The 22,233-nt window shown below is 57.1% G+C and overlaps 1 protein-coding gene across 3 annotated transcripts in view; it reads left to right on the top strand.

Annotated features, from left to right (window-relative positions):
• The first annotated feature begins 820 nt into the window (after positions 1-820).
• LRP8 (LDL receptor related protein 8) overlaps positions 821-22,233 on the top strand; it is a 77,473-nt gene continuing 56,060 nt past the window's right edge. For all 3 annotated transcript variants that reach the window (XM_060083684.1, XM_060083673.1, XM_060083664.1), the window contains exons 1-2: positions 821-941; positions 1,723-1,842. In XM_060083684.1, the coding sequence (XP_059939667.1) occupies positions 821-941; positions 1,723-1,842 (241 nt within the window). The remainder of the gene's footprint in view (positions 942-1,722; positions 1,843-22,233) is intronic.

The raw sequence follows: 22,233 nt of genomic DNA, 5'->3' as shown, positions 1-22,233 counted from the left end.
CCTGGCCCAACAGAACACTGAATGAGAATGAATGGATCAAGTTTGTGCACCAGGCCCAAGCCACCTGCCTCACATCCTTGGCCGTGGGAATTCTCACATGAGAATGCAATATAGGCACGTTAACCAGCTACACAGACGTGTAATATCCGGGTTGGAGTCTTGGAGGGGTGCAGAGGTCCATTCCTGCTCCCCCAGCTTCTCTCTGATCACACGAATCCTGGCACCCCAATCCCTGTCCACTACCATCCCTGCTCCGTGTGCACATGCCCAGGCCTGTGCACCCAGGAACATCATCTCCCCTCCCGCCCAGGTTCACTCCTAGGCCTCCCTCAGCCGCCTATCAGCATGTCACCTCCTCCAGGCAGCCTGTGCTACTTCCCTTGGGCCGTCTGCCACCTCTGGGGGTAGGGGCCTCGCCTGGCTCATCCCAGCGTCTGCAGAGCCCAGCACGCGGGGGGCCTTGAGCAGGGTCACTGAGCGTGGGCCTAGGGAGAAGTGGACCAAGGGCATGAGGGAGGAGGGAAAGGAGGCGGCAGCGGGAGGAGCGTGGGGCGGAGGCGGCAGCGGGGTTGTGGGGGGGGCGCGCGCAGGCTGAGGCAGCCCAGGCCTGGGGCCGCGCGCCCAGCCTGAGCCCGCCCCGCCGCCGAGCGTCACGGAACCTGCTTGAAATGCAGCCGAGGAGCCGGGGCGGGCGGCAGCGGTGGCGGCGGCGGCGACGGGGGCAGCGGCAGCCCCGGCGCCGCGGCAAGGACTCGGAGGGCTGAGGCGCGGCGGCGGCACGGGGTGCGCGGGGAGCGGCGGCCGGAGCCCGGGGCCCGCCATGGGCCGCCCCGAACGGGGCGCGCTCCGGCCGCTGGCGCTACTGCTGCTGCTGCTGCTGCTGCTGCTGCTGCAGCTCCAGCATCTCGAGGCGGCGGCGGATCCACTGCGCGGCGGCCAAGGTGCGTGCGGCCGGTCCCCGGCCCGGCTTTGCGCCCCCGGAGCGGCCAACAAAGCACGGCCCGGCGGCCGGGGGGCGGGTTGCGCCGCGGCCCCCGAGCCCGGGCCTGGCAGGGAGGCGCCCGGGTGGGACATGCTCCTCGGGACCCAGCTCTCCCTTAATTTGCCCTAGACCCCCGCCCCCGCGGCTCCCTGTGTGGTGGGCTCTGCCCTCCGGCACCTGCTCTTGGGGGATGGGCTCCGTGGGGGCCGTGGGGGCCGTGAACTTTGCTGGGGGTGATCACTGATGCTTTCGGGAGGGCTGTGTGATTCTCGCCGTTGGCGTTAATTTGACACGCGCGCTCCGCGGCGGCGATAAGCGGAGCCCGGAGACTACCCCGCCTGACAATGAGTTTCCGGCGACCCCTGCGTGTGGCAGAGAAAGAGGGGCAGCGTGCGAGGCGGATGTGCCCGCAGCGCCCAGTGCGCGTGTCGCGGCGTGTTCAGGGGCTCCCTGTGGGCTGTGTCTGCGTGGATCTCTCACTAAGGGCCGTGTGTGCGGGTGAGTGTTCTGAATGGGGGGCATACCTAAGTGGTGGGACACCGACTGTGTGTGCCTGCCACAGAGCAGCCCGTTACCCCAGGAACCCTTACCATCCTGCCCTCCTTCCTGATCGAGGGTGCCAGAGGCCTCCAGGTCGTTGGCTTCAGCATCGGGCCCTCTCCTTCACTCAGTAGACCCCTCCCCGCGGCCGGGATCGCTTGTTCCGGGGATCCGGCTCACGCCCCCTCTCCCCCGCGCAGGGTCGGTCAAGGAGTGCGAAAAGGACCAGTTCCGGTGTCGGAACGAGCGCTGCATCCCATCTGTGTGGAGATGCGACGAGGACGACGACTGCTCGGACAACAGCGACGAGGATGACTGCCGTGAGTGGCCGGCCGGGGAGGGAGGGAAAGGTGGGGGACGCCGTGCTCAGCGTCCACGTGGCTGCAGCCGCCACCGGGCCACCTGCCTGGACCTTTACTGCCGGAGCCTGCAGCCGGGAGCCCTCCCGGGAGCCCCTTCCCTCCAGGCACTTAGGGACCCAGCGGGTTCTGGGCGGCCGGCAGGTCCTGATGGAGCCGGGGGCAAAGCCCGGCGCAGCACGGCCCGGGAGGAGGGCACGCCACGCCCGGGTTGCTGGGCCGGAACTGTGGGGCGGCGACGCGACGGTCCCTGCAAGCGTCTAGCTTTCTGCGATCAGGCCCTCCGGGACTCTTGCCTAGGCCCCACGGAACTCGCGTGTGTCTCAAAGTTCCAGGCAACTCTGGGCCTAGCCTCACTCCTTTTCCTGCTGGGTTTTGTGAATGAATGGGCTCCCCGGGGCCCCTGATTGGCTGTGCGAGGACCACCCCATAGGTCCCTGTGGCCGGAGCAGGCCAATCGTGGAACGGCCGGGTGTGCAGTTTTCTGGGGCCCTTGGCGTTGGGGCCCTGCCCTGGCCCCGCCTTGGCCACACCCCCGCACCTCCCCTGGGTAGTAGGTGCAGGCGGGGCGCTGGCGCCCGCCGCTTTTCTGCCTAGTCATGGTGAAGACCTTTCTTGTGCCACCCTGGTTGGCCGACTGCGCTCTCCTGCCAGCCAGACTGAGGCAGGAGTCATGGGGCAGAGCAGGAAGGAGGGGGCCAGAAGGATGAGTTTGTTTCCTGGAAGGGCCGTGAGGATCCCAAGGCCGCGCGCGAACCCATGGTCACGTGCGAAGCCATGGTCACGTGCAGGTGGCCGGCCGCCTTTGCTGAGTGTGGTGTTTGTACACCTGGGCACGACTGCTTTGGAAGTTGTTTCGTGAGGTGCACGTGGTTTCTGATGTCTGTGGGACCTGAGGCGAGTTAGCAAGCAGTTGCCACAAGTGGAAGGAGTATAGTTCCAGGAACAGATAAACAGGACTCTATAAAAACACAGACACGGGCATTCATTCATCGTTACTGAGCACCTGCTGTATGCCAGGCACTGGGACACTTTGGAGAACAGGCCCACCCCTCAGGCCAGGGAGTGCAGGTTCTGTGGGAGGAGGGCAACAGGTGGACAGGCCCACAGCACCACGCAGTGGCAAGAGGGATAGAGGGACCACCTGGACAGGCATTGTCTGTTGAGTTATAGTGGGTTTTTTTTCGGGGTTTGCCAGTCAGCCTCCAGGTTCATTCACAGACCAACCCAGATTTGGCTGTGTGACATGGGTGCATCTTTCCCTCCTGTCTCAGTTTCCTCTCTTGACCACTTGGGCTAATGATTCCTGCCCTGGTTTTGAAGACCAGTTCTAGAAATGTAATTGAAAGTGATGCGACTAACATGTGCCAACTGTTAGCTGTGTGCCAGCCACTGTGTAAGTGCTTATCTTATATAAACTCCTGTAACCTTCAGAGCAGTCCTATTTTATACACCAAAACAAACCAAAAAACACAAAACAAAAAAACCCCAGGGCACCGAGAGATCAAGTTAGTTATTCCACAGCTGTTGAGCTGCTAAGTAGGAGCTTAAACTTAAGCATCTGACTCCAGAGTTCTTAGCCTAATTAGGACCCTAACCATTTCCCAATGCTATTGAAATTCTGAAAATGCCTGAGCCAGGGTAAAATGTGATAGTGAGTCTCCTTGCCCGGAGTTGTTCTTCTGTGGTTCCCTTGCAGTGGGAGTGCTGAGGATGAGGCGAGGAAGTGGAAACTGTGCATTTCTGGACTGGTTTTACCTTATCTCCCTGGCTCTGTATAACAACAGTTTTGTGGGGGGTGGCCGTGAAGAGCAGAAGTGTTTCTTGTCATCCCTCTTTGTAGATAAGGACTCTGGCTCAGAGAAGTTGAGTGATTTGCCTAAGGTCACACAGCTGAGAGAGACAGAACTTGGTCAGGGTGTCCACCTGCCTCCTAGCTCAGGGGCACTGTCTGCTCCGGTGGGAGTGTGGTGCAGAAGAACCCAGGAGGGTGATCCGGGTGCTTTTCATCTCCATCGAGGCTCTGGACAAATGGAGGAGTGAAGTAGCGGGTGGCTGGGCGACCCCAGATAGGACCAGGGCCAATCTGATGGCCACTCTGGGCTCCTGCTTTTATTCTGAGATGGATGGGGTGGAGTCACAGGCAGAGGGTTAGTGAACAAAAGCAACCGACGTTGAGGGCTTTGCTGTTGGTGTCAAGTATCCGTCCCCCACACTGGACTTTCCTGGGCTTGTCTCCTCATCTGCCAAATGGGGGGTAGCTGTTCCTCTACCATCGGTTATACCTGTAGAAAGTCTTCACATGGGGCCGGTGAAGAGAAGGGAATGGATGAGTGTTCACACCACCAAGGTCTTTAGAAAGGGACCCCTAGGGGTCACAAAGAGAAATCTTGAAGAAAGGGGTGGGAGATTTGGGTGGCTGTATGAGGTGTAGTGTTGGAAAATGGTCTTTTGTCACCCCTTCCTTCCCCATCTGGGGAGTTCCCTCCATTCCAGGCCACCTGCCCGAGCTGCATTTCTTGGAGCCATCCTCCCTTCCTTATATTTGACCACTCCAACCATTCCACCCTGTGAGAGGGCCTGAATCACCCCATCTCTGTACCTCTTGGCCTGCAAAATGGGGATTGCCATTTGTAAGTGAAGTCTGTGTGGGGCAAAATGAGTTCAGGCTCCCAAAGGGGCCAGAATGCAGTCCATAAATTCCCAGAGCTGATGGAGGTTGGAGGGAGGGAGCTTGTATGTGGAGGAAGCCAAGGAAGGCTTTCTGGAGGAAGAGACAGCTAAGGCAGGCCTTGAAAGATGGTAACTAATGCCATTCCCTCAGAGCTTACCATGTAAAAATAGGTGATGCAGTCTCCACATTATAGAGGAAGAACTGGTGTTCAGACAGGTGAAGTGACTCCCCCAAATTCACACAGCTCCTCAGGGGTGGAGCTGGAGCTCAAATTAAGACCTTCTAAGTGCGGAAACTTACCCGCAGCGGATGGGACTCGGCCTTTTGGAGACACAGATAGAGCTGACTGGGATGGGGAAGGGAAAGGCTCATGGGGTTTCAGTTCCCAGCTCAAAGGGCCTTCAAAGTGGAGGAAGGGGCTGGAAGCCCAGGGGCGGCCCGGCCAGGGGAAGAGGTGGGGTTCCTGGCTGCACGTGGGTCACGTAGGCCAGCTGGCGCCTTGGCCTCAGTTTCCTGTTGCTGCTTAGTGTCTGGGAGCAGAGACAGGGGTTCTGGTCTCCAGCCAACCCTTTGCCCCCAGAGTAGCAACAGTAACAACAATGAACACTTACTGAGTACTTGCTGTGGACCAGGAGTTGTGCTGGGATTCTACACGTATCACCTCGTGCACCTCGAGTCTATAAAATGGGGTGACTCTTGGAAGTACCCGCATTTTCCTCATTTTACAAAGGCACAGAGGGGTTAAGTAACAGGCCCAAGGGTGTATGATTTTTAAGTGAAACTGAAACTGCTGGGGTGTGAATGCAGTTGGGTGTGAATGCACCCAACTAATGGAACTTGTGCTGCATCAAGCACTAGCTGACGACCTCAGGCAAGTCCTCCCAGGACTCTGTTTCCCCATCTTGAGGGGACATCAACCCCCGCCACTCCACTTCCAGCTCTGGGAAGAACTCTGCGCTTCTCCGTGTGGATGGACTGCTTAGACAGGTGGACCGGTCATATGCTCAGTTTCCTCTACCTGTTCAGGCTTCTTTAGGCTGCCCTGTTCTCCCAGCCCCCATCACCACCCTGTTCCAGTTTTAATAAAGAGTGGCCGCAGCGAGGTCTCCCATGGCCGAGAGTTCATTAGCTGGCAAGGCCAGGCTGTAGGAATGCTGAGGCCTGCTGGGAAGTAGTCTTGTAAATAATTAAAGCTCGGCCACAGCTCCCAGCTGGGGCTGCAAGCCCGCATCTGGTCTTCAGTGTGCCGCCTGGCCTAGGCCATTCTCACACCCCTGACACGAGGCCCAGCTTCATGTCCTTTACTGGATGGAGTCATCTGACAGATAGTGCTGCTCTCTCTGAACCTCGGTTTCCTCATCTGACCCACCAGCTCCCCATTCGGAGTCCTCCGGAAGCTCCCATGTACCCATAGGATAGGGTCAGCTTAGACTCCTCTGCATCTGGCCCTCTGTGACCAGCTTCCGCTGCCCCACTGCCCTCCAGCCCCTTCCTGCTCTTCCTATGAACCTGTGACACCAAACTTCTGTCACATTCTGGCCTTTCTACTGCTTCTAACTGCTAGGCCTTTGCACGTGCTATTCCATCTGTGTGGACCACTTTCTGCTCCCTCACCTGGCTACCTTCTTTTTGTCATCTTAGAATCATCAGTGCAGGTATCACCTCCAGAAAGCCCTCCCTGCTACCCTCTTTCCCCAGGGCTGAGATACAGGAGTCGAAAGAGGGGACTTAGAGATGTGTGTTGGAATAACTCAGTGTGGCCTTGAATCAGATACTCCTGGTTTTCTATCCCAACTGTGACCTCTGGCTGAATGGCCTTGGAGGTGATAATAGTCTCTCCCTCCCAGTGATGAGGATTAAGTGAGATAATGTGCCTGGTAAGCAGTAGGTGTTCAATGAATGGCAGTGGGTCTGTCCATTCCTGGAGGAGGAGTTTCACTGAGGTCTCTAGATACCTGTCTGCCAGGACCCCCCTGGTTCTCCTGCCCGCATTTGCTTAGCCCGAGATCCAAAGGCTCCCGCAGCTGAGGCATGCCTCAGCCAGAGGGTTCCCCAGCCACAGTGGAGGTGGTCCCAAGGCCATTCAGCCCTGAGATGGACCTGGGAGTGGAGAAAGGTACCCAAGGAGGACCTGAGGGAAGAAATGAATCAAACAGGCCTGGTTGGTCTCAGTGAATGAGTGGCCCGGGCCCTGGGAGGGGCAGAGGAAGACTTCCTTCAGGCCGTATGCCTGTCCCAAGGCTGGTTTCCAGACCTGTCTGTGCCTGGGACGGGGAAGAAGCCCTACAGCCCCCATGGCTCTGCCCCACAGGGCCTAAGCTTCTCCCTTCCCTAGGGCTAGGTCAGTGTCTCCCTGGCTGGCCCCAGCAGGCCTTGGGAGTGTTTGCTGAAGACTCTCCCATGGGCCTTTCCGGGGGGGCTCTCCTGGGACGGAGTTCCCCTCTGGGAACCCCCTGGGCTTTCTCAGACCTGCTGGGGGTTCTGAGTGCAATAGGCCTCAGGGCTGGTTGGCTTAGTCCTCTCCGTTGTCTGCAGGCAGCTGACTTGACAATTTCCCCCCCTTGGGGAAATAGCAACAGCAGGTGAAACCAGAGAGATGCCCCCAGGGAGAGGGTGAGGAGTGAGAGGACCCAGAGGGCTGATGGAGCAGGAGGGTATAGGCTTATTTGTGCCACCCCTCAGGGCTGTTACCAAGTGGAAGTCTACTGGCCCAGGGTCTGTGGTCAGACCCCCAGGCCAGTGCCATCCCCATTAACCCAGTCCTGGGCCTAGGAGAGGGTGTGGGGCCCTGCTCTGGGGGCTGGGCAGCCAGGCCTCAGGGCCCTGGATCTCAGCAGCACTGGTAACACCTGCTCTGCAAATGCCCGCATGCCCAGATCACCCAGTCTTTGAAGGCCTGGTGGAGATGCCACCTCCCCCAGGTGGCCTTCCCTGACCTCTTGTCCTCTTGCTCCCTAGTCCCTGAGCTCCCACAACATGTCCCTGTTCTCCCCTCGGTCTCAGATCTGTCTTCTCCACATTGTCTGCTCTGCTATCCTTGTGCTGAGCACGAGGGATTCCAAAATAAATAGCTCCCTTGAGGGAATTGTTACTAACAGATACTGGTTACTTACCCCTATGCCTGGCACCATGTTGGACAATCTGCATTCATTAACATTACTACTCACAACGCTGTGAGGGCTGTTTTCTTATTATTCCCATTTTAAAGATGATGAAACTGAGGCTCAAAGAGAAGTGACTTGGCCAATGTCATGATGTTTGAGTGCTAGAGCCAGGATTTGGCCCAGGCCTGTCCACTCTGGAGCCTGGACTCTTCCTTAGCGTCTTCCTCTCTGAGCTTTGTCTACCCAGTTGGGGCCAGAGGGCCTGGGGCTCAGAGGGCATGGAAGAAGGTGAGGAGCTGCAGTGTCCAGTGATGCCTCCCTGCGCTACAGGTTTCTGTCTAGGAGGGACCGTCTTTTCTGGAGACTGCATGGAGCCCCAACATAAGGCCCCCTTGTCCAGCACCCCCCATGAGTGTGACCCTCCACAGTTTCCAAGGGCCTTCCTTGGCCATTGCCTGTGGGGTGGTGAGTACTGTTTCCATTGTACAGATAGGAAACTGAGGACCCAGTGATATGTCTCTGATGCAGATGACTTCAAGGAGTGTCATTTCCAATATTACCATCCTTCCTCAGAAAAGGCCAAGAGCCCAAGTCATCCAAAATGTAGACTTCGGTTCTCTGACCACCATGCAATTCGCTGACTGTAGGTCTCATACATACATACTTTTCTTCTGCTTGGATTGTCCTTCCCTGGTTTCTACCCATCCTTCAAAACCCAGCTCATTACCACGTCCATGAAGCCTTCCCTATCTTCCTAGTGTGATCTAACCTCTCCTATGTCTGGATGACCATGGCTTTGTGCACGCTTGTAATAGCCCATCGTAGGAGCTCGTGGTTGCTGGGAGTGTCTGTGGTGGGGGACCACAGGGCCTGGCCCAGAGCCGAGATATTTGAGGGATGGTGTGTGCATGAATGAATGGACTAAGGAAATGTCACCCACTTTTGAGGATGAGAAGCTGATATCAGTCAGGTGTAGGGGAGCCAGGGGCCTCTGAGAAGGCCCTGAGGGGTCCTTGAAGCTGGAGAAGGGAGCTGGGCATCCTTTAGGGACCATAGTCAGGCCCCCTCTTGTGAGCTGGGTCACCTGAAGCCCCGAGGGCACCAGTGACATCCACAGTCACACAGGGCCTGGGCACGCAGGTCTCTCAGTGCTCACCCTGCAAACTTGGGAGCTTCCCAGCTCCAGGCTTCAGAAGGTGAAACCGAGGCCCTGGTGGCTGGACATCAGCTCCAGGTGTCAGCAGGGACCCATTCTCAGAACTAGGGTGTCCTCAGTTCCTGGGTGGGACTGAGTCAGAACAGTACGTTCCCAACTCCCACCTGCTGCCACCCGCCCCCTCTCTCCTTTCCCTGCTGGACCAGGGAGCAAGGCATTCTCAGGCTGCAGGCGGGCACTGGCTCCTGCACACAGAAAGGGCTTGGGACTTCCCCACGGGGACCACAGGTGCATACTGCCCCTGGCTGGGGCCTGCTGCCCACCCCCAGATCGCTGGGAACTCATCTAAAATAATATTGTTTATAGTAAGGGTTCATGAGCATGCTCACTGCTGAGGGCTTTCTTATGCAATACCTCCCTCAGCCGGTGCCTGGAAGCATCATCACTGCTCTTCGAGGCTCTGAGAGGTGAAGTCACTTGCCCCAGGCAGGTCAGCGGGTCAGCGGCAGGACTGGGCCATGCCTGTCCGGCTGCACTGTGACACAGGTGAAAGGAAGAGATACACGTTCACACATCCCAGTCACAGCTGCAGTGGGAGTGGCCTGGGCTGGCCCTTCCTTTCTAGGTACCCCAGGCATCCGTCCTTGCCAGCCCCTGCCAGTGGGTGTACCAGCTCCCTCCTGAGCAGCTCTGGCCCCTGGGTGCCCCCAAGCATGAGCGCGGCCCCAGGTGGTGTTTTGATCGTCAGTCGTGCTCGCCATGGCTCCTCTTACAAGCCGGTGTATGTCACAGGCCCTAGGAATAGCCCCTCGGCTGCAGTGGCTCAGGAGCGGGCCCTGCCTGTGAGCTCCCCCATCCCCCTGCACCTGGTTTGACCTCCCTGACCCTGGCAGGGCCCAGGCCAGGTGCCCACAAGCCGGCTGCTTTGTGGGCGAGGAACCCAGCTTTTTATCAGGCCCCTTGGAACACCCTCTAGTGACTAGGAGAGTCACCCAGAGAGGCAGGGCCGTGGGGCTCCTAGGTCCACACAGTTCCCATGACCCCTCACGGCCTCCACGAACCTGCCCCTTGGATATGGCAGCCCAAAGCCTCTCTGAGGTCTGCCAGTCTGGGAGTACATGGGAATGGTCAACGTGACCACCGCCCTCCCTTGGTCACTGGCTTTGAGATGCCACAAGGGACTTTACCCCAGCTGCTCTGGAGACTATTTCAGTTTCCGGCCCTCTCAGCCTATTCGAACCACAGTATGGCCTTTTCCAGTTTGTGCCTCACAACTGCTCTGGGAGGAAGGTGGTGCAGGAGTTCATTATCATCCCCATTTTCCTGATGAGGAAAGTGAGGCTCAGCAAGGGCGTGGGGCTCGCCTGGGGCCACACAGCCTGTTACTGGTAGTGCTGAAGCTGAAACTCACTTCAATTGATTTCCTTTGTTTTTCCAACGGAAGTAAGTTTTTCTGATTATATAAAGGTAATTTCATACTTGTAATTTAAAGAAAAGAAAACACACAGAGAATTCAGAAAAGGGAAAACAGGAAGGTAGGAGTCCCCCTTGGTTATACCACCGTGGGAGCTGCCTGTCCTCCCAGAGGTGTTCTTGCATTCTCTGCATGTGAGCTGGTGTGCATGAACATGTGTGTTTCTGGGTTTTTTTTTTTTTGGTTTTTGGGTGTTTTTGCAAAACGAGCCTGTGTTATGTCAGTTGTTTTCTCCCCACATCATGCACATCTTTCAGTGTCACTAACAGTAGATACGTATTATCGTTTTAAAGGGCTAGATACTAGTCTGCTGCATGAATCTTCCCTAATTTAATGACACAGTCTCCTATTGATAGACATGTGTTTAGTTGGTTTTATATATATATATATATATATATATATATATTTTTTTTTTTTTTTTCCTGTTCTACACAGTGCTGGGGTGAATATCAGTACTACACCTTTGTGCATTTGTCTGGTTCTTCCCTTAAGAGAAAGTCCTAGGAAAGGCATGGCTGAGCATGTGCATTTTCATCCTCACCTTGTCGCTCTCCCTCAAGGAGGGAGTTTTCCTATCTCACAACACCCCCTGACTCCCCATGGCCCTTCCCAGCCAGGCTGGCGGCCCGCAGGGCCTCCCTCTTCCTTGAGCACAGGGCCACCTCACCCTGGCCCTGTGGGGCAGACAAAGTAGCCAGATCCAGACCTCACAAAACAAAGCAAAGAGAAGGGACAACTGTGATCTGGCCCCAAGGACTCCCCACCTCCACCAAAGAAAACAGAAGGGAGTGTAACTGGTCTTCATTTTTCTCAAGATACTTGTAGAATCTGTCTCCTCCACAGCTTTATAAACGTTGTTCTGCTCTTGCCCCTAACTTGCTATGTGACCCTGCACGAGGGGCTCTCCCTCTCTGAACTTCATCTCCCCTTTACCCATTGGTCCTTGCTCCACCTGCACTGTAACCAGCACTCTGAGCAGATTTCTTCTCCCTGGAGCTGGGCTTAGGACCAGTCCTGGCCTGGGGGAGGGGGACCTGTGGCCCTCAAGCTCCTTAATGCCTGGTGTGGGTTGGTGGGAGTGTATCTGGCTTTGTGGGTAGATTCCAGGCAGGAGATGGAGGATAGCTGGACTTTTTAGTGTCCACTTCCAGAACTCAGCCCTAAGACCCAGGTTCCTTGGACCACTTTCCCTTTTGTCTTCTTCCTGTGCCTGTGACTGCATTGGATGCAGTGGAGTGATGGAGAAAAATGGAGTCAGGCCACAAGCCCTGTGGCCCACTAGCCAGGGTCCCTGGTATGGGTCTTATGTTCTGAGCTTTAGATCCTTGGTCTCTGAAATGGGGATGATGAGCCCACCTCTCAGAGGTGTGCAGGCTGGTATAAAGTGTTCTGCCCAGACCTGGCCCTGAAATGAGCATCCCCTTTCCCCTTCCTGAGCCTGTGATCCCTGCCAAGTAGAAGCGACCGTCAACAGCTTCCCTTCTCCTCCTCCAAGGACATAACAAGAGGGCAGTTGCTGAAATAGCAGCAGGAGAGATGTAGGTCAGCTGGCCAGTTGGGAGGACTTGGCTGCCTGGGAGAACAGCAGTTTCTCGGGCTGGGAGGGACTGTAGGAATCATCTCATCCGCTGCCATCTGCACCGGGGGCCCCAGGGTGGCTGCTTCCTGGGTGGCCTAGGGGAGCTGGTTACGCAGAGAGAACCAAGGAGAGCTGGTTAACTATCCGGGCCTGGCATAGTCAGTTATCTAGGAGGGGGCCTTGGTTCACCAGTGGGTCCAGTTTAACATCAGAGAGTTGGCAGCTGATGAGAGGCAGGAAGGGCCCTTTGGCCCAGGTTAAGCTGCTGGTATGAATAGCTGGAGGCCAAGGGTGGGCTTTCCTGGTGGCGTGAATCCAGGGATATTCACGCCAGTGCTCTTCCTGCCCTCCCTCCCTCTCCACTTCCTGGACCCCGAGCTGCCATCTGCTGTCCCCATCACCCTCAGAGCCGCACTCAGCCACGTGCACCAGCACACGTGCGTGTGCATGGAGTGTGTGTGCTCAGAGAGCAGGTGTGCACCAGGAGGGAGGTGACCGTTCTGGACGCACAGAGGCTGCAGGGACAAGGTGACGCTCTTCCTCCCATGCTGGCCAAGGCCGCCCAGCCAAGGCAAAGCCAAAGCCCCCCACTGGGCTGTTTGTGATGGGGAATTATTTGTAGCTGGAGAGGTGCCAGCAGTCTCTGTTCCCAGCCTGCCCCCTGCCATGGCAGCCTCTCCCCTTCAAGCCTCAGCCTATAGCCCACTGTCTGCACCCACCCACGCCCCACCCAGAGGGCTGAGGTTGATATAAACGCCATGGCCTGGAGACCAGGCCCACCTCAGCTCCACCCCTGCTCCCACCTTACCTAATGGCCATCAGCAGGTCTCTGCCCCTCTTGGGTCTCTGCTCATTGGGAGTGGGGCATCTCCAGGCCCCTCTCAGCCCCAATTCCCTGGGATTCTTTTGTTTTCCCCTGAGAACCACGGAGTTCACAGGAGCTCCGCCATGGCCAGGACCCAGATGTGGCGGTCCAAGGAGCTGCCCCCGTTCCCTGAGGCCCAGAAGGCCCAGAGCAAGGAGCAAGGGCTGTGAAATCCAACCCATCGCACAGGGGATGTGGCCTAAACTGTATGTGCAAAGCTGGAACCAACTGTTAATTAGCAGCACCTGTATCTGCTCGGGGGTTTCCGCCTGTTTATTTTTTTGCTGAGTCTGACCAGGCCAATTCTGTAATACCTGTAGCCCCAGGCTTTAAATATGCTGCATATGTAATGCTCTCATGCCTCCCCCTCTTTTCGTCCCCCATCTGCACAACTGCCTGCTTCTTGGAGGTGCACGGACAAGGCACACACATGGCCTCCCAGTGTCAGCTGGACTGGGGTTTCCACTGCAGTCCTTCCACGTCCTAGTTGGAGGCCTGGGACAAGTCCCTCGAATCTGAACCCCAGACTCCTGCTCTGTGCACGCGGGTAATGAGCAATTCCTGGTCTGCGTACAGTACCTGAAGCCTCACTGGGTCTCACAGAGCCAGTCGGTTCTTCCTACACCGGGAACTGGGCCATACCAGGACACAGAGGTCTGCCAGCCATGTGGTTGGAGCCCCTGTTCTCTCTGCCACCCGTTCTCCCAGACCCCTCGCCCTCCCTCTCCCTGGCCTTTGGCCTCTCCCACACTTGCACATTCTGCACTGAGTTCTCCCCCTGGAAGCAGAGGCCTGAGCCCTTGTTGCTGTTGATCCGTTACCAGCGAGTCCCCCCCAGGCTCTCACCCTCACCACACCAGGAGCCAGGGAGCCTCACCTTGTCGCTGACTTGCTGAGGGACTTGGGCAAGTCTCTGCTCCTCCCTGGGCCTCAGTTTTCCCACCTGTGAGGATTGGATCAGGAGTTTGAGTCACTTTGGACACCTTTTGAAATTCAGATTCCCTGACCCCTGTCTAGGTCTGACTCCAAACCTCTGCTTGTTGTGCGGCCAGGTGGGAGCCATAGACATGGGGGTGGGAAGCCCCCCAGGTGCCCTACGTCTGACTGCTTCTGCATTGCCTCATCCATGAGCAACTCCACCGTGACTCAGATAACAGCAGGGCCTCTAACTAGGCTGCCTGGGATCGAGTCCATACTTCACTGCTTCCTAGCCGTGGGACCCTAGGCAAGTCACTTGACCTCTCTGAGCACTTGTCTCCTCTCTAAAATGGAGCCATCAACACCTAACCCTCTAGGTGGTTGGACGATTATATGAGTTTGTTTAGGAAAAGCACCAAGAATAGTGTCTGGACGTGATCAGTGCTCAGTTCAAGATTTGCTCTGCTTATTTTGACCTCTTTTTCTGAACCTCCATCTCCCATCTGTCCTTTAGGAATCCCCTCCCATGCCAGGCTGCTGCACTGCTGGGTGGGCTGGGAGGGGCCAGGGAGCACCCCCAGAAGTCACCTTTGTCCCTGCTTCCCCCGCGGCCCCAGGCCATAACTTACTGTCCTAATTTAATTAAGAAGAGTCCTTACAGGGACCTCATTAGGAAATGAGCCCAGAGCCTTGGAGACCTCCAGGAGGGGTGGGGTGCAGGAGGAGGTTGCGTTGTGTCTGATCCTGCCCAGCCCTTGGCCCCGTGCCCCAAATGTGCCCAGAAAGATAAGGGAGCCCAGCCCCTTAGACCTGTGACATGGAGTGTGGGCAGCCAGGGCTCCATCCTCTGCCCCCTGCCCAGCTTTGGCCTCACCCCCCTGGATGGGGGTGGGGAAGATTGAGAGATGAGGTTTCTCTTGTTCTGCTCCACCTGCCCCTGGTGCCCAGTGTCTCTGGCCTGGCACAGAGCAAGCCTTGGTGAATGTGTGTTGAGTGAATGAACGAGTGAGCTGTGGCTCTTGGGGCTGGAGCAGCATCTTCATTTGGCCAAAGCAGGCTCCCCACCCCCATCCCAATGCTGGAATCCCCTCAGCAGCCCCAGGGGCTGGAGATGGGGAGGGGGCGATTGTCTGCTTAAATACCTCCAGGGACAGGGAGCTCACTAAGCAACCTGATGGCTTTTTCTGTCCCTGGATAGCCCTTCCTGTTACAGAATCTGTCTTCCTTTCCATCTCAAATCTGTCTCCTGTGACGCTTCTGCCCTACCCAGGTCCCAGCTCTGTTTCTGGGACCTCTGCTCGCAAACACTGCGCCCTACCTTCCCTCCAAGCCTGCTCAGTGTCCCTTCCTGGCCTGTGATAGCTGACATGCTGTGTGGCCTTGGGTAAGGCCTATCCCCTCTCTGGCCACTGCTTCTTGGAGCCTGGTGGGCTGCACACTCTGGGCTCTATACACATTGGCTGCTTTCTGTAACCGTGACCTACCTCCCAAGGAAGTGGGGGGCTGAAGACAGATGTGCCATGTCCAGCAGTAAAGGTGACACCTTTGCAGACAGCTTGTCTCCGGCTCAGCAAGGTGGTAGTGCCCAGACCCTGCGATGACCTGTGGCCGTACACACGGGCACTGGGGGCTGTGCACGGACCCCTTCTGCCCTGAGACCAGTCCACAGCATGGACACTGCCCTGGCCTTGATTAGGAACCTGGGAGTCATCACAGCCCCCATCTCCCTTACCTCTAACGGCCACCAAGGCCTGACCCTCCCCTCCTACTTGCCGGTCCAGGCCCTTTCCCCATCCCACGTCAGCCTCCCCGGACCACGGCAGCAGCACCAACCTCGTCTCTGTTCCCTCCCTCCTGTCCGTTCTCCGCTCTGACACCGAGCGCTCTCAAACACGCGGATCTTTGTCCTGCCCTTGCTCAGCGTCCTACAGGGACGTCCCCCACTCACAGGATAGTCTGCTTGCTAACATTCAGGGCCCTTCAACGCCCAAACACATACCTGGCATCTCTCCTGCTGCAGACCTCACCATCCACTTGTCCCCCCAAACCCCATGGCTCTGTGCTCCAGCCATACCCCACATGTGTTTGATGTCACAGAGGCATCATCACACTCTCACATGTGGGTCCCTCTGCCTGGAAGGCCCTTCCTCTGCTTGTCCAACCCCACTTTGCTTCAAGAGTCTCCGTTTCCAGGGAGCCTTCACACCCCAGCTGAGTCAGGGCCTCCTCTGGGCTCCCCCGTCCCTGTGTTTCCTTCCATCCCCATCCTTGCCACTCTGCATCAGGATGGTCCGCTTAAGAGTCTGTGGTTCACACCAGACCACGGGCCTCAGGAGGATGGGGCAGGGGGACCTGGCTAGGGCCTGCGGAGAAGCAGGGAAGGGAGGAGAGCGGGTGGGGCTCTTTGGCTTTTCACACGCCCAGCGCCCCTCCCACCCCAGGCTGTGTTTCTGCTCCTCGTGCTGCACCCTCCAGCGCCACGTGCCCACTCGCACGTGGTGTTTCTATGAGCCCCCGAGAAGTACCTGGTGTGGACTGGAGCCTTCGAGTCTGAGCTCCAGCATCCACTGCAGGCCTCCTCCGTGCCAGTGCCCTGCTGGGACCTGGGGAGGATCTGCAGATGGAAAAGCAGGCCTTGGCCGCCCAATTCAATATGTGACCTTGGGCAGTTGGCTTCTCTGAACCTCAAGCTTCCTTGGCAGTGAAAGGGGTGGAGGACCCATGTCTCCTTCCCCTTTTCCTTGGGCACATCTGTGCTGCAGCTGGGGGCAGATGTGGCTTCACAGGACCCTGAGACGGCAGCTAGACCAGAACTTCCTCCCCGCTGGGGCCTGTGGGTCCTTGAGCTAAGCTTCGCCGGAATGAAGGGGGAAAGGGGTTATGCTCTCTGTTCAGTGCAAAGACCTACCCCCATGTTTGCCTGCACTTTGGCATTACCAAGCCCCTGCTCCCACACAGGGTGCCCGGCTTGGAACCGCCCCCATTTTAAAATGAAAAGTCTCATGTCCAATGGGACACTTGGCCCGCCGTCCTGCACCCTGCCCACCCCCGTTGCTGCTCCCCTGGCTCTGCAACAGGTCTTCCCCCGTTACCTGTGGGTTCTGCTGCTGGTTGGGCAGGGCTCACTCTAAAAAAAGGAAAAAGCTGATTTCTTCCCCACGTTTTGGGAGAATTCAAAGAGACATAGACTCCCTTGGAAGGTCTGGAGGAGCCAGGGCTGAGCATCCCTGTTGGGGTGCTGGTGTGGACATGGCCAGGAGACCTGGCCTTTGTTCTGACCTTGTCTCTGACACAGCTAGCTGTGTGATGGCTCCCTCTGGGCCTCAGTTTCCCCAGCTCTGCCCTGCTTACCTCACATCAATACAGTGAGGATCATTACCTCGACAGCCCTGCCTTTGCGTTCCTGCTGTCCTTTATATTCTTCAAGGCATTTTTCTGTCTGTTCATGTCCCGTTCTGGCCTCGCTACTCCCAGGAGGAGGGCGGCACTAGGATCTTTATTCCCACATGAGATAGAAAGAAGCTGGGGACACAGGCCGTTTGCCTTGTACAAGGCTCTGTGGTTTACAGAGCCCTTTCTGTGTATTGCCTCTGGGCCCCTAGTATCCCTGGGAGGCGGGCTCAGCAGGATTTGCTGTACCAGTTGTACAGATGGGGACACTGAGCCCACAGTCGCACAGGATTTCGACTCCTTAATGGTTTGGGAGAACGTAAAGGATGAAGACTGATGGGTGGGTGACCGTGCTGTGGCCGTGGTGTGTGGTGATTCCCAGTAAGTGGGGGTCACTGGCTGGCTGGTCCTCTTCCCCTCCCTGCTCCCAACTTTGTCAATGGCTTCATCAGTAGGAGACAGATGCAAGGGAAAGGAAGACACAGAGAGGAGTGGGGAGAGAGAGGACCCGGGGTGTGGGGGAGAGCGCTGGGGAGGTAGGGGGGAGGGGTGGGGTCCAAGCAGCATCGCTACTTCCTCTTGTGGTTCTCACAGTCTGTCTGCACCGATTCCTGACAGATGGAGGGAAGGGGAGAGCTGGTGCCAAGAGGCTGTCACCGCAGGCGGGCAGAGCTGGGGGAGGGTGCTTTGTGGCTAGTGTTTGTACGGGGAGGGGGCAGCAGCTGGTGGTCTGGCTGCTGGGCCTCCTTGGAGCCTGCTCCCCGGGAACCGTGGTTGGCAGGGATGTAGATGCTGGGGGAGGCAGGAAAGTGGGCAAGGGGTGAGCCTGCCACCTGCCTGGGACTGGCCGTGCCCTTGCCTCTGTCCAGGCAGACAGCCACCCGTCTCTCCTCTCCTCCCTGCTGCCAGCAGGGCCCTCCCTCCAAGGACACCTCCTACCCCCCCGACTGGGTTTCGGGGTGGGTGGGGGCTCTGGAGGCTGATGCTGAGCTGTGGTCAAGGTAGACCTGGGCAAGGAGGGCATAGGCACCCGGAGGCCGTCGGGATCACAGGGCCACGAGGGGCTCAGAGCAGGTGGGGCGCCTGACCTCATGTCTGCAGGGCCAGAGCGCATTCACTGAGCCGCCCTGGCTGTTCCCCAAGCCCTCTTCATGCCAAAGGGCCTCTTGCTTTTTCTCCAGGCTCTGACACGTGTACAGGGGTGGGCAGCCCTGGCCCGGGGTCAGTTCAGCAACTTCAGTAGCTCTTGCTTTTTTAGATCGTGGGTTTCTCCAGGCAGGGTTGTGTCTCATGCTCTCTTTCCCAACTCCCGTTGGCCAACACAGGGCCCAGCACAGCGGAGGGGCCCAGTGAATGCTTGTTGAATGAATGGATGGATCTCTTGCTTGCACACCTCCTGGGACGGAGACCTCACTTCTTTATAAGGCAGTTCTTTTTGTTTCCAAAAACAGAGTTCTTTCTGATTTGGTCCTGAGAGGCCCTGTGGGTCCCAGGCCTGTCACAGGGGCTGTACAGAGCCCCCTGGCTAATCCTGCTGCCTTGGAGCTGCCCTGTAGAGACCAGAGAACCCCCGAGCCCACCTGGGTCCTCAGTGGCAGCTGACAGGGCTGGTCTCCACTAACCGGGGCGGGGGGGGGCTGTCAGTAATCATAGCCATTTATTGAGCTGCCACTCAGTGCCAGGTGGTACCTCACTCAACCCTTAGGTCAGCCCGATAAGATAGGTACTGTTTTTAGTTTTTTTGTTTGTTTGTTTTTTTCTGCGGTACGCGGGCCTCTCACTGTCGTAGCCTCTCCCGTTGCGGACGGAGCACAGGCTCTGGACGCGCAGGCTCAGCGGCCATGGCTCACGGGCCCAGCCGCTCCGCGGCATGTGGGATCTTCCCGGGCTGGGGCACGAACCCGTGTCCCCTGCATCGGCAGGCGGACTCTCAACCACTGCACCACCAGGGAAGCCCGATAGGTACTGTTTTTATCCTTCATCGTGCAGAGGAGAGAAATGAGGCAGAGGTAATGAGAAGTTTCCCCAAGGTCATGGGGCTAGTGTCTGAGTCAGGAAGTTGGGGAGGGAGCTGGGGGGAGGGGAAGGCCTCCTGGGGCAGGACTTGGTGGGGGGGGTGCTTGACAGGGCTGAGGAGGTTTATACTCTGGAGGTAGATCTGACCCTGCACCACACACTGTCCACTCCCTCCTCCCTACACTGTTCCCAGACACATCCTTGACACCAAGACTCCAACTGGGTGTCCCTCAGGTGAGCCCTGGGGACCTGGGGCCCAGAGCCCCTCCTGTTCCCCTGGTTGTGCTCCAGGGGGAGCCCCAGGACCTTAACATGGCCTGTCCTGTTGGGTGATCTAAGGTGTGCAGGGTGATGGCTGGGGGCCTGAGGGGTTGGGATGGGCAGGTGGGAGCTGGGCCTCCTTCCTGCTACTCCTTAAAGTTGGTTCTGGTCAGAGGTGTCCTCCACATTAATATTAATAATGGCAATCGGGCTTCCCTGGTGGTGCAGTGGTTGAGAGTCCGCCTGCCGATGCAGGGGACATGGGTTTGTGCCCTGGTCCGGGAGGATCCCACATGCTGCGGAGCGGCTGGGCCCGTGAGCCATGGCTGCTGATGCTGCGCGTCCAGAGCCTGTGCTCCGCAACGGGAGAGGCCACAACAGTGAGAGGCCCGCGTACCGCAAAATAAATAAATAAATAGATAGATAGATAGATAGATAGATAGATAGATAGATAGATAGATAAATAGATAGATAGATAAATAAATAGATAAATAAATAGATAGATAAATAGATAAACAGATAAATAAATAAATAAATAAATAATGGCAATCATTAATGATAAATTATGGTGTTCCTGCCCCATGCCAGGGCTGGGCTGGGTGCCCTGGGGGAAAGCTGAGGGGAGTAGAAGGAGGGGACCAATCCTGAGAGCAGCGGGTGCACCTTCCACTGCATTTTTCTCTTCCCCAGAGCCTGACACAGGCAGGGCCCTCAGGGGTCAACTTAATAAAGTCTTAGTGGTTGAAAAACAGATACCTCTCTGATGGGACACCTACTGCCCAAGGGCCTGCTTCTCCCCTTCCTCCATCATTCACAGATTGATTCCACTAACATTACTGCCAGGCCCCGTGCCCACCCCAGCATGGCCCCCACTGCCTGACCTCGCCCCTTGCCTTGGCTCTGAGATCCTTGCAGGGGCTCTCAGTGAGCGTCATGGGTGACTGTGGTCCCCTCACCCCCCTGACTGTGTGACCTTGGGCAAATTAGCTTCCCTCTGAGTGCCTTGGTTTTCTCATCTGTACAATGGGGTTATGGTAGTTTCTTCCTCAGAGGACTATGAGGAGGATTAAATGATATGGATGATGAGCACAGCGCACGGTAATCACTCAATAATGTTTGTTCTTATGCTCCTGATGGGGTGGGGGGAGGAAATGAAGATCTCGGAGCACCTTTGCTCTCCACGCATGACCTCAGGAATCCTCTGACGACTCTGTGAGGGGGGATTTGTCTTGTTCCTTTGCTGACGGGGATGGTGAGTCACAGAGAGGTAGGATGACTCACCCAAGGCCTCTCAGCCTGTGAGTGGCAGATCCGAACGCTGGTCTCTCAGGCTCTGAGGCTCATGCATTTGTCACTGAGCCAGGTAGGGACGAAGGGCTTAGCCTGAAAACTCCTTTGGAATTGGTGTTGCAAAGGCTCCCGCTTCCTGTGCTGATCTGCAAACCTCCATCCCCCAGATCCCAAATCCATCCTAATCCTGGGAAAGAGGCAGCCCCGGGTCACATCCGTCAGCGGCTCTGAGTGCTCTCCCTGGGCCTCTCATCTCCCGCGTGAGCTGGGAGGTGGCAGGCGAGGGCCTGGACTTCGAGGATGGGGGATTTCCTGACTCAGTTGAAATCTGTCACAACATGCATGTTAATTAAGCCTCGTTAATTCAGCCCTCTGCTTACGCAGAGCTCCTGACAGCAAATTACTCATAAGTGAGGCGGTAAATTTATTGCTGCGTTTTCCCAAACACTCAACAGCAAAGAACATGCCCCTGGGAAAGGCAGAGGAAAGGCCTGGAGGGCAACTGCTGCATGGTTCCTGCCAGCCTGGACCACTAGGGACCGTGACCCAGAGAACAGCCGGGGTTCACCAGGGGACCTGGGTGAGGATGGGCTCTGGTCCATTCAGAGCAAGCTGCCTAGAGACAGAGTGAGCTTCCCCTCACTGGAGGCATGTAAGTGGGAAGGCAGGGAGCATTGCAAGTCCCCCTGGGCTGGCCCATCGTCTTCCCGCCTCATCCATCTCACCCGGCAGACTGCGCTGGCTCTGTGCATTGTTTCCTCTGACAGTGCCTTGGAGTCACACAGTAGGGCTCGTAAAGGGTGAGTTGGGATCTGGACGTGAGCCCCAGAGCCCACCCTGGTGTCTGTAAACTCCTTCCTCTGCAGTGAAGTCTGAGGAACAGAAGTGTGCAGGCAGGACCAGACAACCCGGCCAGGGGTGCTGTGAGGGGTCTCTCCCTGTCCTGGGTTATAGGGTGCTCTTGGAACCAGGATCAGGACCACATCTGGGCAGATGACCCTTGAGTCCAGACCCCCCTTACTAGGCTAGGTATCAGACCTCCAGGTGAGGATTCAGGCTCTCTCGGGCAGTGGGAGCCCCTCTCCCTCCCCGGCCCCACAGTCCTTCCCCCTAAGGTCTGCTTCCTTCCTTGGTTTCGAACTGGGCCATGCCTGGGACATTTGGAACAAACCCAGGCTCTGGGTACATAGAACTTTAAAAAAATTAATTAGAGCATTAAATGGTAGCCCTCTGGGAGAATCCCACCATCTGGCTGACACAGAAGAGGCAGGAAAATCTATGCATATCTGTCTGTAGCGTGTGAGCATCATATGAAGCCACCTGTGTATGTGTGAGTGTGTGGCCTGTGTGCTGCGGTGTGTGCACAGCATGGCGTGTGTGTCTGTGTTTGGCATGTGGTGCACATCTGAGTGTGCAAGTGGGCAGTGTGTTTGTGTGCATGTGTGCCCATCTGCATGTGCTGTGTACATGCGTCCGAGGGTCTGCATGTCTGCCTGAGCACTTCTGTGCCCAGGCCTGCTTTTGGGGGCAATGAGTCAAACTGAGCTGTGTGCAGAGAGGGGGCAGCCTCTCCACCCCTCCTGGCTGAGGTGATGCTCACAGAAGGGCAGGTGGGCCGTGCACAG

The sequence above is a fragment of the Mesoplodon densirostris genome, chromosome 2 (assembly GCF_025265405.1).
Source record: "Mesoplodon densirostris isolate mMesDen1 chromosome 2, mMesDen1 primary haplotype, whole genome shotgun sequence".
In the NCBI taxonomy this organism is placed as follows: Eukaryota; Metazoa; Chordata; class Mammalia; order Artiodactyla; family Ziphiidae; genus Mesoplodon; species Mesoplodon densirostris.
This window is presented reverse-complemented; position numbering and strand designations above follow the sequence as displayed.